The 27,337-nt window shown below is 30.7% G+C and overlaps 4 protein-coding genes across 5 annotated transcripts; 3 read left to right on the top strand and 1 right to left on the bottom strand.

Moving 5' to 3' along the window:
* The first annotated feature begins 70 nt into the window (after positions 1-70).
* On the top strand, positions 71-20,734 carry LOC111677899 (ceramide kinase). 2 transcript variants are annotated; one of them, XM_023439105.2, is made up of 5 exons: positions 71-516; positions 15,072-15,493; positions 17,834-19,458; positions 19,936-20,147; positions 20,215-20,734. In XM_023439105.2, the coding sequence occupies exons 2-5, from the start codon at positions 15,265-15,267 to the stop codon at positions 20,318-20,320; spliced, it is 2,172 nt and encodes a 723-aa protein (XP_023294873.2). In that variant the 5' UTR covers positions 71-516; positions 15,072-15,264; the 3' UTR covers positions 20,321-20,734. The 2 variants fall into 2 exon arrangements, with proteins under 2 accessions (XP_023294873.2, XP_046804300.1); XM_046948344.1 differs by lacking the exon at positions 71-516 and adding an exon at positions 14,867-14,952.
* Positions 20,735-21,560: 826 nt separating this feature from the next.
* LOC111677903 (proteasome subunit beta type-4) lies at positions 21,561-22,737 on the top strand. The gene is made up of 3 exons (XM_023439112.2): positions 21,561-21,828; positions 21,897-22,398; positions 22,469-22,737. Exons 1-3 carry the CDS (start codon positions 21,671-21,673, stop codon positions 22,619-22,621), a joined length of 813 nt encoding a protein of 270 aa, XP_023294880.1. The 5' UTR covers positions 21,561-21,670; the 3' UTR covers positions 22,622-22,737.
* Positions 22,738-23,174: 437 nt separating this feature from the next.
* On the bottom strand, positions 23,175-25,558 carry LOC111677902 (uncharacterized protein CG1161). Its single transcript, XM_023439111.2, has 5 exons — positions 25,369-25,558; positions 25,161-25,303; positions 24,702-24,810; positions 24,161-24,286; positions 23,175-23,795 (listed from the first exon to the last, which is right to left on the bottom strand). The coding sequence occupies exons 1-5, from the start codon at positions 25,435-25,437 to the stop codon at positions 23,631-23,633; spliced, it is 612 nt and encodes a 203-aa protein (XP_023294879.2). The 5' UTR covers positions 25,438-25,558; the 3' UTR covers positions 23,175-23,630.
* Positions 25,559-25,914: 356 nt separating this feature from the next.
* On the top strand, positions 25,915-27,125 carry LOC111677905 (stromal cell-derived factor 2). The gene is made up of 2 exons (XM_023439114.2): positions 25,915-26,105; positions 26,242-27,125. Exons 1-2 carry the CDS (start codon positions 26,033-26,035, stop codon positions 26,820-26,822), a joined length of 654 nt encoding a protein of 217 aa, XP_023294882.1. The 5' UTR covers positions 25,915-26,032; the 3' UTR covers positions 26,823-27,125.
* Positions 27,126-27,337: the final 212 nt, after the last annotated feature.

Genomic DNA, 27,337 nt, shown 5'->3' with positions numbered 1-27,337 from the left:
TTTACCTATCTTTTTTTAACTCAACTGCAGGCAAAACAGAGAAAATATATTTCTCCAACAATTTAGTTTAATTCTTGCTCTCAAATTGAAATGTTCGGTGGTGGTTTGTAACGGTTAGAATACGGTTTGTTTAAATGTCGAGTGATGATGAATGATTATTAAAAAAGGGAAAGAAAAAAATTTCGCTTTAATAGCGGTGTGTGCAAATTAATTGAAAAGGTCAACTTAAAAATAACAAAAAAATCTGTTTAACAAGAAAAAAAATAATAATCAGTAATAAAAATAATAAAAAGTAAACGAATGGATACAATAAGAATAATAAAATTAAAATAACAATACAAAAGTTGTTTAAAGTAACCTTAATAAAAAAATATTTTTTCAACTAAGTGAAAAAATCATTAAATTTAATGTAAAAAACATGTGAAGTACATTTTCAATTTATCGTGCACATTTTTATTATTTTCTGAAAGAACATTGGAATCAACTCAAACACACTTCAAACATAAATAATAAATTGTATGTATGCAGTTTTTTATAAATTTATTTCTTACGTTTACATTCTAAAAAAATTATTTGCATTAAGTGCATTCTTTGGTTTATAAATATAAAAAAACAACGTTACAATAAAACTTGGCAAATAGTTTCTTTTTTATATTTTTATACAATTGTATAGAAAAAAACTAACAACGGAACAAATTTGCAAACTTGAAATAACTACAACAGTAACAACTGCAAACTACAATAACAACAAATAAATTACTTTTTGTTTTGTTTTTGTATTTCGATTTCTTTTTGGTACCTGTCTAATACCAGCACTAAATTGTTGTTGTATTCAAATGGAGAAAACGGATATATGGATATTTGACAACTAGTTAGAGCGACTGACAACAAAACGGGTAAAAAATACAAATTATTGGAAAAACAAAAGAAAAAAACAAAACATTACATATATTTTGTTGTGTAATTAACTAGTAATACATAGTAAGAACTTGGAATAAATGTTGTATTTTATTATAAAAAATAGAGACTAAACTTTATAATCGCCTCTAGACTATACTATAAACTACTCTATAGACTGGACTTTAGACTAGACTAAAGACTAGACTATATACTAGACAATAGATTATAGACTAAGAAAAATACTAGACTATATACAATAATATAGAAGAGACTATATACAAGAATATAGAAGAGACTATAGACAAGAATATAGAAGAGACTATGGACAAGACTAGACGATAGACTAGACTATAGACTAAACTATAGACTAGCCTATACTCTAGACTATAGACTAGACTATAGACTAGACTATAGACTAGACTATAGACTAGACTATAGACTGGACTATAGACTAGACTATAGACTAGACTATAGACTAGACTATAGACTAGACTATAGACTAGACTATAGACTAGACTATAGACTAGACTATAGACTAGACTATAGACTAGACTATAGACTAGACTATAGACTAGCCTGGCGTTAACATTATACTTATTCTTGTGGCGTTTGCCAAAAATCATCTAAAGTATATCACTGTACGTATAACATTTTGTGGATTTTTTTCTGCAAAGAGATTAGGAATTATATTCTTGTTAAGAAAATCTATTTGTTTTGTTCCTTTATTTACTTACATTTGACATTTTCACAATTATTAAACATAGACCGCAAGTAGAAATTAATAATTATTGTAATTGATAATAATTTGTTAACATTTTCATACATACAACAAAATTAATGGTTATTTAATTAATTGGACCATGTAGTTAACATAGAATTTTAATAAATACTTAAGACTTAATGTGTCCGAAAAAAAATTTAACCAAAATCAAACTTTTAAATTTTCTAAACAAATGTATATTTCCTTTGGCACAAAGTTGTTTGTCCTAAGCAATTTTATTGATTTTTGTTTCATAAAATTAACCGTATAATGTTTATTATTTTCTATTTTATAGATAAGACAAAAAAATTAATTTTCTATTATTTTAGTATACATGTACTTTAGTTGTTCATATTTTTGTTGTTGCCACTTGTACTTCTAAACGTCAAAATGTACTCGGCAGGGTAAATATAAATACAAATACAAATTGTTTGTGTTATTATTTTGATAAACAGTTCTTTTTTTGTTGTTGTTTAATAAATTAAACTGGCAAAAAAATAGAGCAAAAATTTTTATTTAAACTACAGCGGAGTTCGGAAATTTAGTGGTAATATATATAAAAAGGAATCAAAAAGGTGAATATATCATTGATTACATGTGTTCTGACTGACTATTTCAAAGTAATGTATCAAGTAGTGTAATGCACCTAATGTCGGCATGACCCAGTAGTCGGGATTTTTTTGAATAAAATTGTAAATAAGTACGAGAAACAGTACAAATTTATTAAGGTTCCATCTATATTTGATAGAAAATATGGTGTTTTTGCTCCATGAAATGAGTAAATTTGAGTAGGTTGAATAATTTCGTCTCTATTTAATGTTATTTAGTGACTACTTTTCAGCTTTTTCAGTACTGTCAGTTTTCTTAAAAAAAATTGTTTTAGTGCCACCTTAAACAAGTAAATATTAATATTAAATTAAATGATTTATTTGACAAAAATTGGTTTTAATGAAAGAAAACAGTTGAATTATTCATTTTAATGTTAAAAAGTTATTTAAATATACATTTTTTTTGTAATTTTAATCCCTGCCGCCATTAGGGGCAAAATTTTCTATGAATTTCTATTGTCGGCATCGAGGTGCCGACTGCTGGGTATTAAGTTTGAACATACGTATTCTATAGTCGGCACTTTAAAATTTTTAATTTCTCTATAGAAAATTTGCTATATTATTATGAAAAATTTGTATATAACAATTTTCTCTTCAAAAATTATATATATAAAAGTTATTTTTGTAAAGAAAATTTATGTATAACACTTTTTTCTAAAAAAAATGTATGTGTATTACAATTTCCTCTATAGAAAATTGATTGTACAACATTTGTTTCTATAGGGAATTATGTGTATACAATTTTTTCTACAGAAAATTCTAGGTATAACAATTTTTGATACAAAAAATTATGTGTATAACAGTTTTTCTATTAAAAATTGTGTGTATACCCTATTCTTTATATAGAAAATTACTTCAATAATAGCTTTTTCTGTAGAATATTAACATTTTCTCTACAGAATATAATTTTCTATACAAAAAATATGTGTATAACAGTTTTTTTCAATTAAATCTTTTCTATATTGAAATTTTTCTACCAAAAATTGCTTCTTAACTGTTTTACTACAAAAAACATGAGTATAACAGTTTTTTTCTATAGTAAATTCCTAATATGACAATTTTTCTATAGAAAAATGGTCTTATTATAATATCCTCTACGAAACTTACGTTTAATTTTTTTCTATAGGAAATTGCATATTTTTATACAAGATTTTCTTTAAAAAACAGTACATATATAAAAAATTACTTTTTTCTCTAACAAAAATTAAAATTTTGTATAGAAAATAGCTTATATAACTCAATTTTAATAGAAAAAAAATTATTATGTATAATTATTACAATTATAATTATGTTTATAACATATTTTTCTACAGAAAAACGATATTATTACAGATATTTCTATGGAAAAAATTTAATTAACCATTTTCTTTGAAAATTGTGTATTTATCACTTTTTTCTATATAATTATGCTTTTTTTTCAAACAAAAAATCTACTGCCGACTATAGGGACATTTTTTGCCGTACTTATAAGGATCGATCCTTATAAAAATTGATGGGGAGATTTTGGCTCGCACGAAACTTGTTTATGTAGAATTTTGTAGTAATGAGCGATGAATTCATTGCCTAAAGGGGACCTTATTTGGGGGGTCAGACAATAATGGACCCATCCTTATAAAATTTATGAAAATGATTTTAGTTGCTATAAAACTTTTGTATGTCCAATATTATTGTTATATATATGCTTCTTAAGGTAGATATGAGCATTAAAGTCGTTTTCTGAAAGGGACCTTATAGGTGGGATAGGGTCAATTATAGACTAATCCTTATAAAATTCTAAAAAGAGATTTAAGTTTCGGTAAAACATATTTGTGCCGAATTTCACTGCTATCGATGCTTCTCTTAACCAGTTATGGGCGATAAAGAAATTTTTCGAAGGGGACTTTATATGGGGGTTAGGGTCAATTATGGACCGATCCTTATAGAATTCTACGGAGAGATTTATGTCCTCATAAAGCATGTTTGTGCCAAATAAAACCTCTCTTGATTCTTCTGTTAGGCAGTTATGGGCGATAAAGTCATTTTCTGAAGAGGACTTTGTATGGGGGGTTGGGTCAATTGTGGACCGATCCTTATAGAATTCTACGAAGAGATTTATGTTCCCGTAGAACATGTTTGCGCTGAATTTCACTGCTATTGATGCTTCTCTTAGCCAGTTATGGGCGATAAAGTCATTTTCTGAAGGGGACTTTATATGGGGGGTAGGGTCAATTATGGACCGATCCTTATAAAATTCTACGAAGAGATTTATGTCACCATAAAACATGTTTGTGTCGAATTACACCGCTATTGCTGCTTCTGTTAGTCAGTTGTGAGCGATAAAGTCATTTTCTGAAGGGGACTTTATATGGGGGGTAGGGTCAATTATTGACCGATCCTTATAAAATTCTACGAAAAGATTTATGTCCCCATAAAACATGTTTGTGCCGAATTATACCGCTATTGATGCTTTTGTTAGTAAGTTATGGGCGATAATGTCACTTTCTAAGGGGTGCCTTATATGGGGGCTAGGCGAAATCGTGGACCGATAATGCCCATTTTCAATACCAAACGAACTAAGTCAACTATAAGTAACTGTGCAAAATTTCAGCTCACTAGCTACTTCTGTTTGGACTCTATCGTGTTTTCAACAGACAGACAGACAGACAGACAGACGGACAGACGGACGGACATGGCTAGATCGTCTTAGAATCTAATAAGGACCCAGAATATATATACTTTTATGGGTCTTAGACGAATATTTCAATGTGTTACAAACGGAATGACAAAAACAATATACCCCCCATCTTTTTTGATGGTGGGTATAAAAATCATCGCAATAGCATTTTCCGACTATTTAGGGGGATAGTTTGAAAAAGAGCAAAACGTTAAACTGCCGACTACTGGTACATTTAGCCTATAACAAGTAATAATATAATATTTTTTTTGTTCAAAAAATATTCAACTTTGACATTAATTTTTTGTTCTCATGTGTGCATTCACACACTTTTGCAAGTATGTATGTAGAATTAAGTAAATTTTAATGATAAATTAGTACAATTGTATTTGTATTTTTAACAATCGCAAACCACAGATATAAAGTTATAAAGTTAAATGTTGAAAATAAATAAACAAACAATTGTATCTACCTTTTTCCGATTGTGGGTGAGGGACAATGTTTATTTGATTTTAATGTTTAATAAATGTATCGCAATTGTTCTTTAGAAAAAATACACTATTAAAGTTAAAAACATATGTTTTTTTTTTTAACTTAATGTTAATGAATATTCATATGTAAATATATGAACTCAATTGGAAATTTTACATCCCTAGAGTCTTATAAACGTCAGTTACATGGAAAAATAAAAAAACCAGATGACATAATTTTATTATATCATGTAGGTATTTAATATAATAGATTTGTAGGTTTACAAGTGTTTTGTGATAAAAACTAGGGTTCTATAGTTGAAACGAAAAGTCGACTTTTCGACTTTTTGCATTTTATGAAAAGTCGACTTTTCGACTTTTTGCATTTTATGAAAAGTCGACATTTCGACTTTTCGTCTTTTTGCATTTTATGAAAAGTCGACTTTTCGACTTTCGACTTTTTGCATTTAGTTAAAAGTCGATTTTTCGACTTTTTTCATTTAATTAAAAGCCGATTTTTCGACTTTTAATATTTTATAAATAGTCGACTTTTTCGACTTTTTCCGACTTTTCGACTTTTTTGACTTTTTCCGACTTTTCGACTATTTTCGACTTTTGACTTTTTTCGACTATTTTCGACTTTTTCCGACCAGAGTTATAAAGTTGCCAGAAGCGTAAATTTATAATGTTGCCATTTAAAATTATATTATTATTTTTATTTATTATAAATAAAAAAAACCACGACTTTATAAAAATCTCTGAATGGGGGAATCAGAAACTCTTGATGTTCTGGCCATGAAAATACAGTGCGATGTTCGCTGGACTAAACACATTTTTCAAGTGTGGAAAGAAGCATTCAAGTGTCTCGATTTTTTGAAACGGTATATTTTACTCCATCTGATCTTCGTACTATTTACACCGCTTATATCCGACCGAAAATTACTTCGGAGCTTCGAATTCTATTTTGGAGCTACTCGACCGCGTATATTGTATATACGCGATCGAGTTTATTCTTGCGTAACACACGTCTTTCTTCAAGAACACACTTTTGACTTTTTTCGACTATTTTCGACTTTTTCCGACCAGAGTTATAAAGTTGCCAGAAGCGTAAATTTATAATGTTGCCATTTAAAATTATATTATTATTTTTATTTATTATAAATAAAAAAAACCACGACTTTATAAAAATCTCTGAATGGGGGAATCAGAAACTCTTGATGTTCTGGCCATGAAAATACAGTGCGATGTTCGCTGGACTAAACACATTTTTCAAGTGTGGAAAGAAGCATTCAAGTGTCTCGATTTTTTTGAAACGGTATATTTTACTCCATCTGATCTTCGTACTATTTACACCGCTTATATCCGACCGAAAATTACTTCGGAGCTTCGAATTCTATTTTGGAGCTACTCGACCGCGTATATTGTATATACGCGATCGAGTTTATTCTTGCGTATCACACGTCTTTCTTCAAGAACACACACATTTGTGGTAGATTGGCCAGTGGACCGCACAACACATTACAGGGAAAATTCATTCTTCAGCTGTACTGTTCGTATGTGGAATAAACTTCCTACGGAGGTATTTCCTGCCACTTTCGATATAGGAAGAATTAAATCAAATGTCCACAAACACTACACCCTCTCTAGTTCCAACACAATGCTTCGCATAAGTAGGGGTCATCCCCTGAGTGCTATATTGATTTGAAAATTGTATAAACGAGAATTTCACTTAAAGGGCGATTGATTACTCTTCTTTACCCTCCTTGAGGTAATTAATGCAGCCGTGCATAACCTAACCGATGCTCTGAATCTGAACTAGATGCGGAAAAATTTGAACTAAAATTTACTTCTGGTTTAGTAGTGATAGAAAAAGAGGAAAGCTCGGATTTTCTAACTAGATTACAAGGGGACAATGAAAATTTTATAAAAATACGCCCAGGAGACTGAATTTTTAAATCATTGAACAATACTTTTAGGGCAATTTATTCTATCCCTGAAAGTATAGAGGTGAATGATGCATAGTGCATAACCTTACGTTTACTTTCTGCTCAGAAACTGATATCCTCTAGCATTTACTTCTGCTTCTGTGGTTGAAAATGGAAAGCTCTGACTTTTTCGCAAGAATACTTGGAAACACTGAAAGGACGATCTTATTTCGGCGTTATAAAAACTACATTTCTAAGAATGATCTAATAAATACGAATTAAAGTGTATCAGATGAGATATTAGTTTAGTCAAAAGTCAAAAGAATAATGTTCTAGAATTTGAAATTTATCTGAAATTTCGCTGGAAATAACTTGACGAAATGCTCTTTCTTTATCTCTCGTAAAACATATTGTAGTGAGTCCAATGTCGGTGAAGCCCATACTTGTACACCATTCTAATGTATTCCAACCTTTGTTCCCTTGTCTAAAGGAAAAAATATCCATTAAAACATTACTTTCCATCTTATCCCATTATTACTGAGTCATCTGATCTATTCAGATAATAATGTTTTAAACTGTAAACTGACCAATGTTGTAACTGTGTTTGAGGAGTACATGATCCATTTAGGTAATCCTGAAACTCTTTGTAATTACTATTGGTGTATATGATCCTTATATTATATAGCACCAAATTGCGAATTATTCACTCTCAAAATTTCACCAAGAAAGTATTTTAGGATTACCTTTAAGTAATCCATTGATGGATTTGTAGTTGACACCAAAGTGTTAATACTTTTTCAATAACAGTCGTTGTCAAAGTATGTACGGATAGTTGTAAAATTAACAATAAAAGTACACAATGTTATCAAATCAACAGGGAAAACACTAGCATTAATGTAAAGTCGGGCATGGCCGACCATATGATACACCAGTGGATTATTTTTAAAATAATAAACTATTTAATTTGTTTTTAACAAAAAAAGGAATTTTCTACAAGATGACTCAAAGGGGAGTAAAGGAAAATGTGGGTCTATCTTCAGAAATTTCGGTAGAGGAATTTACGTCTACTTCAATGTTTTCTATGTAGATTTATTTAGTGCCTATATGCCAATTTTGAATTTCAAGTCATTTTTTAAAGGGCAGTTTGAATGGGGGCAAGGGCCAAATAAGGCCCGATCATTACAAAAATTGCTTGTACCATCTTAAGTTCTATAAAACTAAGTTTTGCCTATTTTTGTTGATATAATAACACATTTAATGGTAAAATAATGGACCGATATCAACTAAAAGAATAGTATCTGCCAAATATAATCAAATGATCTTGAAAATTGTGACCTGGTTTATATGGATACACAGACACACAGACGGACTGACGGACATTGCTAAATCTTCTGAGTTGATTTAGTTATTCTGAGCAGATTGGTATACTTTAAGGTGGGTCTAGGACCAATATTTTTTGTTATTACAAACATTAGCACAAACTCATAATACCCACCGAAATGACAACAATGCCAAAATGACAACGACGTTTGGTAAGCAAACTTTTGACAAAGGATTGTATTTCTGTACCTTGATACCGCTTTTTCTCTCTGTGTATTTATATCGTTTTATAAAAAATTACTTTTTAACGGTGGCTACAACGCAATTTTTATCAATTTTCTGTCTTATGACACACAAATTTATTAAAACATTTGTTATATTATTTCAAAAACGTCTAAAGAACTTTTATTTAATATTAGTAATTTTTTTGTATTTTAAAAGAATTATTAATCTAGTTTATTTACATAATAACATTTGTCTGTATTTAACCATATACTGATTGATATTTTATCAAATAAATATACTTTTTTATGTAAATATACGCAGTTTCTGTTGTTTTTTATGTATTTTGTTTTCTTTTAAGAAAAATAAAACAATAAAAGCGGAAATGTTTTCAATATTATATATCTTTGTTATTTAGGCACCAACGTGTAGAAGAAACGTTTATCTTTTATGTTGTGTGTAAAATGAAGGTTAGCCGCTAACTAAATCAGTTGTCATCTACCATAAAAAAAGTGGTGAACTTGAACTTGTATCACGATTTTTAATACTAGGTTAATATACATACATATGGACTTCGAGTTTGTATGTTTGTTTCTTCATAAAGTTTGGTTTAAAATCTATTCATATATAAATATAAAATTTTTTATATTTAGAAACATATGCTTAATATTTTGACCAAATAAGAAAATTTCATTATTTACTCATTACTATTCTACATTATAAATTCAAAAATAATAGTTCCAAGTCTACATATTCTATGACGTTCTAATTCAAGTTTAAACTCATTAGAGCGAATTATTTTAGCATGTTATTAGATTTGTACTATTGTGTTTATATTATGGTCTAGAAGTAAAGCAGACAATTTTCAGTGATAACCTTGTTCAAAGATAATAGAAGTTTTTATTTGCACGATAACTTAGCAAATCGCTATAATGTATGTGTCATTATTTACTTAACGCTATATACATATATTATTTATAATAAATATAGCAATTGTTTGCAAAAACTTAGAAATATTTATTGTGTTGTGATTAAAAAATTAAAATGAAATCAGTAGCACAAATCTCTCCACTGTAAGTGAAAATGAACAATAACTTTAAAGAATCCTGTCTTTATAAAAATGTGGGTTTTCATTTGATAAATACGGTTCAATTGAAATTGAAAACACGGGAATGACTGGTTCATTTTAGAAATTTCTCAATCTGGATGTAATTACAAATCGGGTGAAAACAGTGCTACCTCTAGTCTGACGGTGTCCTAGAGAGTTACATTAGCCCTGGTTAATATAGAGGTCCCTTTGGGGTTGGCGAATTATTTGCCGAATTATAATGTTTGTTAAAAGAGATGGTAGAATCTATATTTCAGGAGAAAAAGACAACATATACACCGTAGGGGACTGTGGGAAATGAGTTGGTGTTAAGATTATATATAATAAAACGTGGCTCCCGAAGAAACCTCAACCAACTGACCAGCCAGGACATAGTCCTGCATGCAACTGGCCACCCGTAGTACCAGATTATTGGGTGCTTGGTCTGACATCTTTCATCTATGCAAGTACTAAGCCAAACAGTAGACTGTAACCAATTTTTGGTGCCGGCCAGACTAGAAGTATTGGCCACCTCTTTATACCCCGGGATTGCAATAACACCAAGGCGGAGGCTTCACTAAGGTAACATGCCCCCGGGGGTATGCTATATGTATATAATGAATTGGCTTTTAGAATATGTGCTCTTGGATCACCGAAAAATTACATTTGTTAAGGTAACAAATAAGGCTTTTTGGGATACAGCTGCAGTAAGTAGAAAATCAATAAGAAGTGACGGGGATGCAAATACTTCTACTCCATAATATTGCCAAATGCTTGATCTGTCTTACATGTTAAAATTTGAACTATTGCTAAGATTTTGAGAAGAGGGCGAGAACTATATAAAAACTTTAGTTATTAACATTAATTTTCCAAACCCTCAAGGCTCAAACTTAAGAATTTCAAAATTGTTAAAAGTTTGCTATTCACTGCCTATTCCGAATATTCAAAGGGAATTTAAATTCCTTGTTCTTTAGACCAAAACGATATTCATACTCTTCTGGCCGCGAAGTCAATTATGATTAACAAATGAGTAAAATAAAAAAGGGGACTTCTTTCAGATTATCTAAAATTTACTGCCGCTGACCTTTATGGTGGAAGATCTTGACTCTCTTGTCTCTTACAAGCTCGGGTATGTCTGATGGGTTCGTTAACCACAATAGTTATTAAAGAAGTTGTTAGATAAAGAAAATCGTGTTAACAGCTTCTATATAACTGCCCTGATATAGGAGAACACGCTAAAGATTGTCTTAAGATGAATCTAATTAAATTTGTCAAAAGAATGAATAGGTCTACAGGAATCACAAGATCGCTAAATTACAGATCAATCATTAAAATAATATCGCAATGGACCATATGTTCTCCGATTATTATCAATATATTGCGATTAAATACCCTGTACACACGTGTAAAGAGTAGACTGGTTTATTACTAGTCCAAAGTGTGTCCTACCTGTTAAAATTATAGGACCCGTGTTTAAAAAAAATTATGCCAGGGTATTAAAGTAACTACCCAGAATGGATGCATTTTGGAAAGCAGGAAACTAATAATGGCCGGCTATGATAAGCATGATCGCAATTCTGCGCTCAATTTCACGATAGCAAAACTTTCTTAAGAAATCGATCAGTTCATAAGTAGGGTAAATAGGGCTAAAATTTACAGACTCGTTTCCATTAACAGGAATATTTTCAATTCATCCTTTAAGTGCTGTATTTGAGAACGATTCCTAGATATAACGCAGTATCTAAAAGTCTGATCTTCACATCTTTAAGACTGTTTAGAGTAGTCGATCTTATTTGGTTTCACTTATTCAATATATAAAGAGTTATTTAACTTTTACCGTAAACTCATCAAAAACTTCATCATTCCTGGAAATAACTAAGTTTTCCCCGAAAATTTTAAAAAATCATATAAACGAGAAACTCTAGATCACATTAGTTCTATTTTATAGTTAATATTGTTTTATAAATTTGTTTAATAGTTAATTAAATTTTAAACACTTTCTGTTTAACTACATGCGTGTTTTTTCCCATATACTGATATCAGACATGTATGCTTCTATTAAAATAAAAATAAAATCTTTTTATCTGATGATTAATTATTAAAATTGTTTTTGTTAACTTTTTTAATTTAATTTATAGAAACAAATATGAAAAAAGGTTTACACCTATATTATACGGTGTTTTGTTTAAAATCGTTTAGTTTTTAAAAAAACAATATCATTTAATTATAATTTTACATCAGATTTTTAATGGCTGTGAACTTTACAGTGAGTCTGTGTGTTCGTCTATAATATGAATAGACATTTCTTTTTAATTTTTTACTTATTAATTGTTTTTGTACTGTTTTTAATTAAATTTGTGTAAATTTTAATTGCTAATTTTAATCTTGGGCCTTTCGCTGTTTTTAATCTTAATTGTAAATGATAAATGTTGAAAAATGTTTTGTCATTTAATTGCAAAAATTTTTACTAAAAATAGCTCTAAAATATTTTAATTTAATCTTAAAAAATGTTTTCAAAACTAGTATTTTATTAACTACATATTTATATAAAAATAGTACTAAAACATATAGGTACTAAAATGTACTTTATGTTATGACAGCTGTCATATTACTAAGAACAATATTATAACAATTTACAATTCTCTTTAATTTAATTAAAATATCCAAGGTTTTTTGCAAAATTTTAAAATTATTAACATATTTTGCAAACAGGTTAAGACAAAGAACACATCTTTAATTAACTTTGGAAATATCACTTAAAGATCATATCACAAAAAAAAACAAGTTAGAGTGTTATATTCGGCTGTGCCGAATCTTAAATACCCTCCACCAGCTACTTCTATGTTACTACTTTTCTAATTGATCAAATATTTGTAGAAATAAGTTTTCTCATGTCTTTAATAGAAAAAATCCTAAAAGGTAAATCTATTACAATTCCAAGATTTATTGAACATTATAAATTTGCATGTATGTATGTGTGTGAAAGATTTAGAGATTTTCAAAATACAAATACATATATAATTTTGTTCTACACAAAATTATGTTCAACACAAATTTATAATGCTCTTTAAATACGGTTAAAAAGCTTTTAGGGGCTGAACCTAGTATAGGAGAAATATAATTTTTGTATACAAAACTAATATTTTTGCCAAATTATGTATCAATAGCTTCATTTGGTAATAAGTAATATGCGATTAAGAGATTTTCGTAAAATGACTTTGTATGGGAGCTATGTCCAATTATGTATATATAGACAAAACTTCAGAATTTTGTATCTATATCGTTACTTGGCAATAAATATTGTGAATCTAAGTGATTTTCTGAACCTAGTATGAGAGCTATGACAAATATTTGAACCGGTTGTAAAACAATTTTATAGTGAATTTATGTATATAAGAGCAATATTTTTGCTAAATGTATGGATATAAATATTTGGTTATGAGTTATGTGCGTTTTTTCTGATTTTCGGAAGGAAACCTTGTATGTGTGTTTTTCTAAAAGGGACCTTATATGGGAGCTATGATCAATTATGGACCGATAGAGAAAACAATATTATTTCTCTGTATATGAGCAACAATTGTGCTAAACTTTATATGGATATATTATTTAAGTAATGAGTTATGTGCGTTTAAGTGATTTTCGGGAGGGGACCTTGTATGGGAGCTATGACCAATTATTGACCGATCCAAATAAACTTCCATTATAATATTTCTGTATATAAGAGCAATACTTGTACCAAATTTTATATGGATATCTTAATTTAGTAATGAGTTATGTGCGTTTAAATGATTTTCGGGAGGGGACCTTGTATGGGAGCTATGACCAATTATGGACCGATCCAAATAAACTTTCATTGTAATATTTCTGTATATAAAAGCAATACTTGTACCAAATTTTATATGGATATCTTAATTTAGTAATGAGTTATGTGCGTTTAAGTGATTTTCAGGAGGGGACATTGTATGGGAGCTATGACCAATTATGGACCGATTCAAAAAAAACTTTCATTGTAATATTTCTGTATAATGATCAATACTTGTACCAAATTTTATATCGATATCTTAATTTAGTAATGAGTTATGTGCGTTTAAGTGATTTTCGGGAGGGGACCTTGTATGGGAGCTATGACCAATTATGGACCCATTTAAAAAAAATTTCCTCTGAATAAATTCTATTGACATGATATTTTAATTTCTAAAATTTTGTGAAGATATGGACATTACGACGGAATTTTTTAACAAAAAACCAAATTTCTGGGAAAATGTACTTTTGTATGGGAGGTATATGAAATTGTGGACCGATTCTAGCGATTTTCCGCAGAGATTAAGCTCTTGTATAGAAACAGATGTTTGGTGATTTTTATGGAATTATCTTGCATAGTTTTCGAGAAAATTACATCAGAATGTGTAAAAAATGCTTATTTTTTCGAGGTTGTTTTAAATTTTGATTCATAACTTTTCCCGATGTGAACCGATTTTGCTCATTTTCAATACCAAACTGCTTAGGATAATAATAAATATTTTCTGAATTTGGTTGATGTCCTTGGCTTAGTTTTAACGTGAGCGTGTTTTATGCAGACAGACGGACATAGCTAAATCGACTCAGAATTTCATAGGGACCAAGAATATATACCTATATACTTTGTTGGGTCTCAGATGAATATTTCTTGGTGTTACACACGGAATGACAAAGTTATATATACCCTCTATCACCACTGATGGTGGTGGAGGGTATAAAAACAGAATAAATTGTGTATCTTATAGAACTTTGCACTCATAATATTTATCTGACCGACTAATGTAGAAACCAGTTACCGATCGTTTTATTTTTTTACTTAATGACTGTTTAAATTTTGTTGTTGTTGTTGTCGTTGTATTCTATACGATCACCTCAAGTCATTAAAATGTTGACTGAATTGGTGAATACAACTGGTATTAACATTTATTACTGTTGTTGGTTTCAGTTGAAAAGATCATCGTTGTTGCCGCTGTTACGAAAACCAAAAAAGTACAACTTTAACTAGAAATATATAAGAAAAAACCAGTTTTATTTTATACTTAAAAAACAGATTCTAAAAACAACTCGTAATAATATTATGGTATTTTTTACATTTTTTTTATTTTTAGCACTTTAAACTTTTTCTTATCGAAAATGTAAGATGGTGTCTGAGAGACGTGAATGAGTTCAAATTGCATGACAAATACAAACACAAACACACACAGACAAACAAAAACGCGCAAACTTTGTAATTGTTAGATCGAAATCGTAAAAATAAAATCATCAGGAAATTTTTTTGTTTTTGCAAATGCAGAAATAGAGATGATCAAAAGCAATATGGTTTATACCCACAGTAAAACCGATGACATACTTTTAAATAATTTTCAAATTAAGAAAAAACGTTATAAAGTACTGCTCAATTATGATCATATTGTGTGGGAGCGTTTAGATGTGAAACGCTGTCAGCGTGAAAACGATGGAAAGAAACCGACATCAGCGATTTCAATAGCAACGACCCCAGCGGCAACAACAGCAGCAGCCATACAAAAAGGTTTGTATTGTTTTTTTAGTTATAATTTACATGTTAAACTGTAAAATTGGGTATGGGATAAAGATTTTTCGTGTTTTTTAATAAAACGAATATTTAAAACATTTCGCTACATTTAAGCTTGCTATATATATTGTATACATATGTATATCTCTGCTAAGCCGACTTTAAAAGCCAAAATTTGAAGTAAAACCTTTAGACCAGATTACTCTAATCGGAGCAATATATCATACAACATTTCAGGCAATAGAATATTCTACAGTCCAGAAATAGACCAATCTATAGTTCGAGACTATAGATATAATAATGTTAAATTTTAAGACAACACTTTGTCAAATTAATGTCTTCCAGGAGGTGATTCCATCCAAGATAATGAAATTTGCGAAACTGACTATATCCTACTTGTTTTGAGCCACAAGCTGAGGAGGTAAGAATACACAAATTATTCTGGACTTTTCTTGAAAGAAACCTTTTTGTTGATCATTCCGAAAAATAAACGTCAATTAGATCTAAGCCGCGAAAATCCAAAGGGATTCAGGTTCCAGCTAAGTTGGATTTGCCCTGCAGTTGCAAACTTGTTAAACATTGTGTACGCCTTTACCACACATAGCACAGAGATATTCAACGGTTACACCGTCCCGATCTAAGTTTTGTCATTATAGCACGACGAAGTAGGTTCTCCATTGCAGTAGAATATTACTGCGGTGGAGTCTTCCACCGCTTTTCGGTGGATAGCATTAAAACTGTCTTGTATGAGTTTTCATCATCTATATAGGTATATCATCCAGGTGTTCTTAGATGTCGCTTTCATACATACGAACATCTTTTCTGACATTCCTCGGGGCGGGGTGATGGTTTTCAAACTCTGTTAGATGTTGGTTCAGATAGCCCCTCCGATGACATTCCAGTATGAACTGCATTGTAAGCATGATGTTATGTTCCATAACTGAAAGCTTTTTCGGCGCGTCATACAGATGTTACTGTTACTGTTTTTAGGGATGCGTTTTGACAGTTTTGAATAGAAGTACAATTGAGTGTCGCTAACTATTGGAGTCCACACTGTCGTTGTGTAGTTAATCATCGACCGGCCAAACGTTTCGTAGGTAGTTAAAAAGGTTTCTTTATCCATTTCTCAGTTCTAGCCATACTTTCTTTGTCCAAGTGGTAAACAAAGTTGCTGAGAATTTAAGTGGTGATATTTTTAAATTCTTTGAATGGAAAAAGCTAAACAGATCGTATAGGTCACTGTTTACCAAACCGCAGGTCATATCGAGCAGTCATCGGCGGAAAATATTATTTAGATGCCGTCCGGGGCGTCTTGTTTAATTCTACAAGACTTCGATCTCCGGTTATCAAACTTCACAAATGACTTTCGTCCACACATATATTTCACTAGCCATCTCTTGGTGTTGCCGGGGAGATCAGATGTAATAATACCTCTGAAGAGAATGGCGTGACTAATGTAGTAATGGAGATTATATTGTGTTGACGATCTGCTGGATATAGGTGTTGTTGCAAATTTTGAATTCACAGCTGCAGTAAATGACTAAGAATTTTTTTTTTTTAAATTATCCCGTAAAATTATTTGTGAGTTGTCGTAATAAAATCAGCATTTTGTTACGCCTATTCATTAACATGAACAAAAAACTGACAATTTTTCTGCCGACATTTTGTCAAGTCCCAACAGTTCGACAAAGAGTCAGTGCATACGAAAAAGACAGTAATTTCCACTAATAGTTAACCACCTGGATGATCGTAATACGTATGTTTTGGGTCATTCATCACGAATGTACCCTTTGTAAAGGAGAACGAAGACATTCGTCACTTTAGTGTCCTCTTTGTAAGCGGGAGCGGAGACAGTCGTCTCTTTACTGTCCTCAAGTAACCTAAAGATTATACTCTTAAAAGTAGTTTTTCTGTTGTATTTCCGAAAGTAGTTATTTAACCCATCTTTTGAAGAAATGATTATTACTTTCTACTAATATGCCACCATCTTGTTGACTCAAATTTATATCTTTCGGGTCAATCGTCACATTATTGTTTCATAGTATTCTAGAGAGTAGACACTTGAAATTTTTAAATTTTAGTTCCATTAAAATCATAACACCTGGCTGACTCCAATTCGTATGTTTTTGGTCTTTCGTCACAAATAAACTCTTTGTAAACCAGAATAAAGACAGTCGTCACTTTAGTGTCCACGGTTTAGTTTCCAGCGGTTTAGTTTTGTGCGTGAAAGGGTTAAGTAAATCCATCATGTATTTTAGTAAATTATTTATTTTAAATCTCATAGTTTATAATTGCATTACTCATGCATTTAAATTTAACTTTTCCCCCTTTTTTCAGAAGCCGAATATGAAAGAGAACAGTTATCACAGAAAGCAGCTTATGGTTGCTTAAGTAATGTTTTACATCTACACGATGTGATAAGAGTCTCAAAGGGTGCCACAAAATCTGCCAGTATACGCAATGCGCACAAACCACTAGAGACGGCCGAAGAATTGCAACAGCAACAGGTTACAACGCCAACCGAACAATACCTATCAATTTACTATGGAGAACGTATTGTGGCCTCAGCAACCGATTGCAATCGTTGGCATATTCGCCGTTTGACCTTGCACAATAATGATCCCTATATTGTGGCCAAATGGTATGATAATTTGAGGAAGTTAATGCAAAAAGATACCAGTAGACGTATACAACGTTTGTTGGTATTTATAAATCCTTATGGTGGACGCAAAATGGGTTTGCAAATATACGAAAGAAATTGCAAGCAAATTATACAGTTAGCGGGTATAGATGCTTCCTGTATTATTACTCAAAGGGCCAATCAAATACGTGATATTCTGATGACCCATGATTTAACGCCATACGATGCGGTCTGTTGTGTTGGTGGCGATGGTACAGTAGCAGAAATGATTAACGGCTTGATTGGGAGAGCAATGAGAGATCAAGGTTTAGATTTGCGTCAACCGGAATACATTCCAAAACCTGTTCTACCGGTAGGCATAATACCAGCTGGTAGTACAGATACCATAGTCTACAGTTTACATGGTACTTCAGATGCACAGACAGCAGCTATACATTTAGTTTTAGGACAACGTCGTGGTCTGGATATTTGTAGTGTAAGGAATCGTGATGGCATAGTACGTTTCTGTACCAGTGTTATGGGTTATGGTTATCTGGGTGATGTTGCAGCTAAAAGTGAAAAATACCGTTGGATGGGAACGAAGCGCTATGAGTACACCGGAGTACGGACATTTCTCTTGAATCGAGGTTATGAAGCAGAAATTAACTTACTTTTAAATGAAGATGAACATGATGCTAGTAGCTCTTCAACTAATACCATTACGCCTCCTTACAATGACATCATTTGTCATGCCAACTGTCAGCGTTGTAGAAGCGATTCCTATAAATCTCCTTATGATGACAACGATGAGAAACCTTCCTCATCTAATTTATCTCTTTATGCCAGGGAAACTAATAATGACGATTGCACAATAAAATCGCAACAAAATCCTCTAGAAAATGAAGAACATTCCCGTAATTTTGATCGTAATATCTGTGATAAAAACTATACTAAACCCATGGAAAAACAAACACAAATTAAGGATTTAATTGAAAAGCCAGAGGCAAATATTAAACCCTCTTCACCCAGCAGCTCTTCATCATCCATTAATATGCAACAGCAAGCATCTGAACAGCAAAAACAAGAGCTAGTAGAGCTGCCACAGGAGCAAAATGTTATTGAACCGAATGTTAGAAATCCCCAAAAATGGCGTATTATACGTGGTGAATTTTTCATGATAACTGGCGCAAATATAACATGTGCTTGTACACGCAGCCCTAATGGTATCTCCAGATATTGTCATTTAGGCGATGGCCATTTAGATGTGGTTCTAGTACGTAAAACTAATCTGTTCAATAACATACGTTTGGTGATCAATACCATGGGTCGTAGTGGAGATGTGGTAAGTACAGTTTTATGATAGATAGATAGATAGATAGATAGATAGATAGATAGATAGATAGATAGATAGATAGATAGATAGATAGATAGATAGATAGATAGATAGATAGATAGATAGATAGATAGATAGATAGATAGATAGATAGATAGATAGATAGATAGATAGATAGATAGATAGATAGATAGATAGATAGATAGATAGATAGATAGATAGATAGATAGATAGATAGATAGATAGATAGATAGATAGATAGGTAGATAGATAAATAAATAGATAGATAGATAGATTAATAGATATATGGATAGATAGATAGATAGATAGATAGATAGATAGATAGATAGATAAGTAGATAAGTAGATAGAAAGGTAGATAGATAGATAGATAGATAGATAGATAGATAGATAGATAGATAGATAGATAGATAGATAGATAGATACAATATTTTATATTAAATTCCTTTCATCTCTTATTTTTCAGAGAAACTTGCCATTCGTTGAAGTTTATCGTACTCGGCAATTTATGTTTAAAACAAAAACAAATTCATGGCCACAAGATTACAATAGTGTGCGCGGATCTTGCCAGCCTATAAACGAAACTTATGCCGAACAAGAAACGGCTGCAACAGATAAACTATACTCATCTTGGAATTGTGATGGAGAAGTTGTTAGTGATTTGGAAATAACCATGACGTAAGTTGTAACTATGTAAAACCCTGATTGGCATTATTTTTTTAAATATTTTATTTTTAAATTTCAGATCTCATCGCCAGCTTTTGGATGTTTTTATGCGCGGTCCCTATCTGTATAATCCTACTAAAAATATGGCCAACAAATCGGTATTTTGTTGCTGTTGCAATTCTTAAGTTAGAATTTTAGAATAAATAGTCGTGTTAATTATTTTAAAAATAAGATATTTGTGTGTGATATGTATGTTGCTTTCAATTTTTATAATGGTTTTAAGCCGCTTTTTTATAGACTAGAGCAACTAGATATTTTTGTAAAAATTCGAAATTTTTTATTTAATTAAATTAATTTATGTTATAAGGGTAATTATTAAAAAAGGATATTGGTTTTTCTTTTTTGTAATATAAAAAATGGGGTTTTAATTTAATTATAATTTTATGTTTGTTTATAATTTCCTGTTGAATCTATAATTTTTAATTTTACATTCCCTTTGTTATTGAAAGTATTAATTAGTTTTCGTTATGAATCCAATTGCCAGTAGTTTTATTTAGTTAAATAATAAATTATATATATTTGTATGTATATTTTCAAAATTTGCAGTTTTATTAATTTGATATACACAAATATTAAATATAAATAAATGTTTATACTCGTAAAAATTAAAGTGTTTTTTTTAAATAAATAAATAGTAAACACGATTCTGAACAGTTTTCATAAAAATGGTTAAATGTAATGAACACGACGGAGCCAATTTTGTTGCATGGCTCCGCCGATCCATTTTTCTCAAGTACACGAGCTAGGTATCTAAAATCTGACCTTTTGCTCAACTTGTGAGATCCATAAACATCACTTCCGTTTACAATAGCCTCTGTTCATTCGGAAGCAGCATCATCACGTGTACTCCAAAGAGACCTCTCCAATAACTGGGACACTAAATTTTGTACAGAGGGTCATTTAAAGACTGACGATACAATGGACTTCATCAGATACTAGTTCCGGCGGACAAAATTGTTTTAATCATACCAAAGTGGGTGGAAGTGAATGTATGTATGTTAAGATTAGTTTTAAGAAGATCCCAGATATTTGGAAGATTTAAATCTACAATACAAACTTTCCTAAAGTTTTCTATTAAAAATCAGCCAAATCAAAGATACATATACAAAACGAAGATACGAGCAGGCTTTCAAAACAATTTACATAGTTTCGGAAAATGGATTTATTGTTAAAACACCCCTTTAACAATAAAACAGTATTTTGCACATATTTTTATTTAATATCGTTAAAAAATTGAAAACATAACTGAAAACCGATTTAAGTAAGCATCAGCCGCCGCCGTTGTTAATGTTTGCCGGCGCAGATCTTTAAAAGAAATTAAAAATCTACTCCTCTTTTCCACAACGGTGTATAACAAAAATTTTGTTTGTCATTCGAAAAATACAACACTACAAGCATTGAACAACTTGCAATTTTTCAGTAAATTTGCGAGTTTAATTTAGGAAATAGTTAACAATAAAACAAAAGAAATAACTATGTATAACGGTAATCAAATATTTCAACAACAATTCTGGACCAATGGACCAGCACCCGGCCAATTCTATAATTTCACAGGAGGCTATAATGGCCTTATGAATAAGGCCCAAAGTAAAGAGTTTACAACACCCGGTCTCTTTGGAACACAGCACAGTTCGTAAGTGTGACAAAATAGAAACATCAACTTTTATTAAATATTAATTTAAATTTATTTTACTTTAAAAGTTCTCCCATTACCACCGGTACCTCTGTGGTGGGCATTAAGTTCGATGGTGGTGTTATGATTGCTGCCGATAATTTGGTTTCCTATGGCTCTTTGGCCCGCTACCAAGATGTTCAACGTGTGTTTAAAATTAACGAGAAAACCATTATGGGTGCTGGTGGTGATTATGCTGATTTCCAGTCGCTTAAACGTAGTATTGATCAAAAAATGGTAGAAGATATGTGTCATGAAGATGAGATCGATATGAAACCCAAATCTTTGTACAACTGGTTGACTCGTGTATTTTACAATCGTCGCAGTCGTTTCAATCCCTTGTGGTTGGAAATGGTAGTGGGTGGTGTAGACCATGAAGGTGTACCCTTTTTGGGTCATGTCGATTTACGTGGTCGTGCGTATGAAGATGATGTGGTGGCCACCGGTTTTGGTAAGCATTTAGCTTTACCCTTGGTGCGTGAACAACTTGTCGAGGGACAAAAGTTAACACAACAACAGGCTTCAGAAGTGGTGAGTTTTATATCTAAAAATTATTTGTTATCAATTTATTATATATTTTTTTGGTAAATATCTATTACAGTTGCGTAAATGTATGGAAGTTTTGTACTATCGTGATTGCCGCTCCATGCCCAAATACACGGTGGCTGTTTGCACCAAAGAAGGCAGTGTTGTCCAGGGTCCTTTCAATGTTAATGAAAATTGGCAATTGGCTACTATGGTTAAGGGTTATTAATTTTCTTTTTTTTTTTGATAAAATTGTATTTGTATTTTGGAAAATTTAAGATTTTTTGTAAAAAACACTTAAACAGAGAGTGATTTTTTTTAAATATAATTTAAATAATTTACAAATTGTGAAAGTTTTATTAGATTTTTAAAGTGTAATGTGTTTCTAATAGGAATAGCGTACAATTATAATGTACAGAATATGCATAATCGTAAAACATTGATGCAGAATAATAATAAATTTGCCAAATGGAGAATATTTCGACTCGAAATTGCCCATTGGGGTTGATTTCATAATGCATAATGGTATGAAAAGAAAAGGAAATTTTAAAATTGTTCCCGATATATGTTCTCTATCAACTTTCAACATTCTACAAGACCTTTTGAGAATGACGAATTGATTTAGTTTACTCAAGAGTAAAAGCTCCGATCAGTATAAGAATGGAGCGCATGGTATCGTTTGCCTAGAATTGCATTGTTTTGTAAAAAGCGGTAACATTAGACAAGTTTTTTCCACAACAAATCCTTTTCTAGCTTCTTTAAAAATATCTATATTTTAAGAATAATTTTAATATAATTATAATTTCGTTTATTAAATTTTGTTCTCCACATGATAATTTATGATTTTAATCCTAATTAATTAAATTAATAAAGTATCTTTCAAATATTGGTATGTTTGAGAATATCTAAAGACAAATACAAAATATAGAAAAAGGATAAAGTGAAAACAAACAAATAAAATCAATACTAATTACATTCATTCAAATGATACGAGATCCTAAACCAAGATGGGGTTCAATTTGCAAAATAATGACAAAATTTACAATTTGATAAAAGCAAAGAAAATAAGAAAGAAAAAACTTTGATAAATATAGCAATAAATGAAACTAATATGGGTTTCTAATACATAATATAATAATAATTATAAGCAATAAAATATTTTTTTTAAAAAGGCGTGATTTTTGTATCTAAACCGCCACCAATTCTTAAGCAAAATGCCTTTCAAATAATGTCATTTTTTAATTAAGCATGGTACGTCTATCGTAGATGTGACGACGTTGTTCACGCACTTGTCTCTTCCATTTGTCCTGTTGATGACCCACCCGATTAAGAACATTGGCTCGAGCATTAAGTTCTTGATTTGCTGTAGAAGGCATAGAAGGAGAAGCAGTAGTGGTATCATCCTAAATAAGAGAAAGAGAAAATTAGAAAATAAAAAATACATATTTAGTAAGCGCTTTAATATTTCAACAAAACAACACTAAAATTAATACAAGCATTTTAAAGAAAACTACTAAGGTAAATTTAAAGAAACAATAACAATTGATGACACCAGTGGTTTAATAAATGGAAGAAATGAAAATTTTAAATGCAACAACAAATACATATAAGAAATAAAAATTGTGCAAAATATAACAAATAAAAAGAAAAAAGAAATTTTGTAATAAAAAAACTAAAAATTAACAAAAAACGAAAAAAATCAGTCTGAATCTTTATTATCTTCTACTAAAAGGCTATATTTAACGCTAGCATAACGTTTCATATGTACATCTTCATTGGTGTGCTCCTGATAGTTGGCCTTGACACGTTTGTTTAACAGCGGATCCAGGCACATAAGGAAAAGCATGTATATCACTAGTATGGATATAATCCAAATAACAATTATTACAACGACCTGGAAATAAGAATAGATTATAAGTGATATAAATGATAAGGATTACGTTTGTTGTTATAAACTTGAACGGAATTATCTATATATCTATCTATCTATATATCTATATATCTATCTATCTATCTATCTATCTATCTATCTATCTATCTATCTATCTATCTATCTATCTATCTATCTATCTATCTATCTATCTATCTATCTATCTATCTATCTATCTATCTATCTATCTATCTATCTATCTATCTATCTATCTATCTATCTATCTATCTATCTATCTATCTATCTATCTATCTATCTATCTATCTATCTATCTATCTATCTACCAATCTATCAATCTATGTAGCATTTTTTGGGAGTGTTATCTCTTACGCAAAAGTTAATTTAACCTTTTTTAGAATACATTTTGTAAAGTTCTTACCTTAATTAAGGTAGTATTACGGGCTTCATGTTTACATTTACATTCTGGGCAGATTTCCAAAGCCTTACCGTTTTCTCCCAAACGTGGTAATAGTGCCCCATCGCACACGCTAAAATTAAAAAAGCATTAATTAAAACGTCACAATTTAAGAAAATATATTAATAAATAATACAAACTTTACTCAAAACTTTTATGAACTAAAAAAATTAACACTTCTGAGAATTAGGTAAAAAGTTATGGTCAAACTTAGTCGACCATACGAAATTCTACACTAAAGTATTCATTATTTGTCCAATGTTTTGGTTTTAATTCAATTATGTTCAATTCAATTATGTTATAATGACCAAATTATAATTTAAGTTATATGTTACAAATATAAACACAAACTTGAAATACCTACTCTTCTCTAGTGGTGTAGGTTATCACAACAATAAAAACAAAGAAATATAAACAAATTACCATTTGGGAGCTGTCGTTGTATTGGCTACTGGAAGTTCCGATTTAGTTAATACCTTAACTATGGGTGGTTCAGCAGTACTACTAACCAAAGCTGGCTTCTGTACCTTTATCTCCGTTCCATTTGTTTGTGTGGCATTGTCAGCCTGAAATGGAGTATTTATCAATTAACAAATTTTGGATAAAGACGTCGGAACAAAATAAATCTTACCCATGTCACGCCAATTAAAAAACATGTTGCCAATAGTATTGTAAATATAAATAATCTCTTGTACTCCATTAATTTTTGTAACAATTGAATCTTTATTGTGTTAATAAAAGTGGGCGACGGAAAATAAAGAAAATTTCGCGAAAACTTTTAATTTCTTTATTTAATGTGATCAGCTGTTGAAAGTGTTGTAAAATGTTAGTAGTGCCAGTGTAGTAAAGTATTAATACTAAAGTGCAACTTGCAAAGTATGTTGCCAGATATTGTGTTTTTACAATTCTCTGAGGCGGACGAAAAATTATCATAACTTTTGGAGATAAGTTTATTTTAAATAATATAAATAATAAAATAATATAATATAAATATTCCAATTCTTCAGTTAACTCTGTGTACAGCTCTTTCAATTATAATTTTTTTTATTATTTGGCTACATTTTAAAAATATTTTTTCTTTCACTTTACAACACTACACTACTTTTTTTGTTATTATCTCCGCTGTCAATATAGAAATAATTTTTGACATTTGTTTGCGTGTCTCTCTCTTTTTAACATTATTTTCTTAGACGTTGATATTTTGGGTGGTTTTTCAATAACATTTTGCGTAAACAATAAACTTTAAATAAAATTAATTAAATAACTACTTAAATCTTTAAAAAGACATAGAAAAAATGAAATACAATAAAAATTACTTAGTTTCATTAACAATATTTGCAGTTCTATGCAAAATACCAGAGGCTATTGGTAAGTAACGAAACAAACAAATGTGGCTGGCTGTGATTGGTCATTCAACCGCCCCCTTTTAGAAGAAATATAAAAACTATAGCAATAGCGTAGCAAATTGTTGTAAAAGTAATTAAAACTATTATTTTTCTTACAGGAGCTAAAACAAATTTCGTTACTTGTGGTTCCATAATAAAACTCCTCAACTCTGATTATGGCATGCGTTTGCATTCACATGATGTTAAATATGGTTCTGGTTCAGGACAACAGTCGGTTACCGGTATTGAATTGAAGGAAGATGTCAACAGTCATTGGGTGATTAAAGCTGCCACTAATAAATTTTGTGAAAGAGGCGAACCCATTAAGTGTGGTGACACAATACGTTTGGAACATTTAAGCACAAAAAGAAATCTACACTCGCATTTCTTCTCCTCTCCACTATCGGGCGAACAAGAAGTTTCCGCTTATGGTGATAATGGTGTTGGTGATTCTGGTGATCACTGGGAATTGATTTGCAGCAACAACGAATGGGTACGTGATGCTCATGTACGTCTACGTCACATTGATACGGGAGCTTATCTTTCCATGTCTGGTCGTTCCTTTGGTCGTCCTATTTCCGGACAAATGGAAGTAGTCGGCGCAAGTAATCCTTCACATGGCACAAGATGGACTACGGCCGAAGGTCTTTTCATTGTACCGAAAGAAAAAGAGACTGAATATGCTCACACTGAATTGTGAGTTGTCGGTGCTACTGCCCCTCCATTAACTACTTCATTTTCTTCTTAGTAGCAATTGTGTGTTTGCTTATTTTTTATGAATTTTTTTAGTTTAATTATTTACTTATATGATTTCATATTATGTATTTTTGTAAAATCCAAAGTTGAGTTTTTGGTGATGATGACAATTTTATTAATTGTTTTTTTTAGTAATTGTACACTGTGCTCACATTGATTCAAGTTCCGAATAAAAAAAGAAAATATATTGAAAGTACTGTATTGTATTAAGAAAAGACCAAATAAATTGAAGTTTATTTTTTATTTATGTTAATTTATCTTAATTTCTGATGGATAGATAGATAGTTAGATAGATAGATTGATTGAAATATAGATAGATAGATAGATAGATAGATAGATAGATAGATAGATAGATAGATAGATAGATAGATAGATAGATAGATAGATAGATAGATGAAATATAGATAGATAAATTGATAGATAGATAGATAGATAGATAGATAGATAGATAGATAGATA

This window comes from Lucilia cuprina, chromosome 4 (assembly GCF_022045245.1).
Source record: "Lucilia cuprina isolate Lc7/37 chromosome 4, ASM2204524v1, whole genome shotgun sequence".
NCBI lineage: Eukaryota > Metazoa > Arthropoda > Insecta > Diptera > Calliphoridae > Lucilia > Lucilia cuprina.
This window is presented reverse-complemented; position numbering and strand designations above follow the sequence as displayed.

What these genes read in the sequence shown, in the direction of transcription:
- LOC111677899 (XM_023439105.2), top strand. Translation starts at nt 15,265, where the DNA reads ATGATCAAAAGCAATATGGTTTATACCCACAGTAAAACCGATGACATA. An exon ending in AGCAGCAGCCATACAAAAAG is followed by an intron (nt 15,494 to 17,833) that starts GTTTGTATTGTT and finishes CCCTTTTTTCAG; the next exon opens with AAGCCGAATATGAAAGAGAA. An exon ending in GATTTGGAAATAACCATGAC is followed by an intron (nt 20,148 to 20,214) that starts GTAAGTTGTAAC and finishes TTTAAATTTCAG; the next exon opens with ATCTCATCGCCAGCTTTTGG.
- LOC111677903 (XM_023439112.2), top strand. Translation starts at nt 21,671, where the DNA reads ATGTATAACGGTAATCAAATATTTCAACAACAATTCTGGACCAATGGA. An exon ending in TTTGGAACACAGCACAGTTC is followed by an intron (nt 21,829 to 21,896) that starts GTAAGTGTGACA and finishes TTACTTTAAAAG; the next exon opens with TTCTCCCATTACCACCGGTA. An exon ending in AACAACAGGCTTCAGAAGTG is followed by an intron (nt 22,399 to 22,468) that starts GTGAGTTTTATA and finishes TATCTATTACAG; the next exon opens with TTGCGTAAATGTATGGAAGT.
- LOC111677902 (XM_023439111.2), bottom strand. Translation starts at nt 25,437, where the DNA reads ATGGAGTACAAGAGATTATTTATATTTACAATACTATTGGCAACATGT. An exon ending in ACAACGACAGCTCCCAAATG is followed by an intron (nt 24,811 to 25,160) that starts GTAATTTGTTTA and finishes TTTTAATTTTAG; the next exon opens with CGTGTGCGATGGGGCACTAT. An exon ending in AGGAGCACACCAATGAAGAT is followed by an intron (nt 23,796 to 24,160) that starts GTACATATGAAA and finishes TCTCTTATTTAG; the next exon opens with GATGATACCACTACTGCTTC.
- LOC111677905 (XM_023439114.2), top strand. Translation starts at nt 26,033, where the DNA reads ATGAAATACAATAAAAATTACTTAGTTTCATTAACAATATTTGCAGTT. An exon ending in CAAAATACCAGAGGCTATTG is followed by an intron (nt 26,106 to 26,241) that starts GTAAGTAACGAA and finishes TTTTTCTTACAG; the next exon opens with GAGCTAAAACAAATTTCGTT.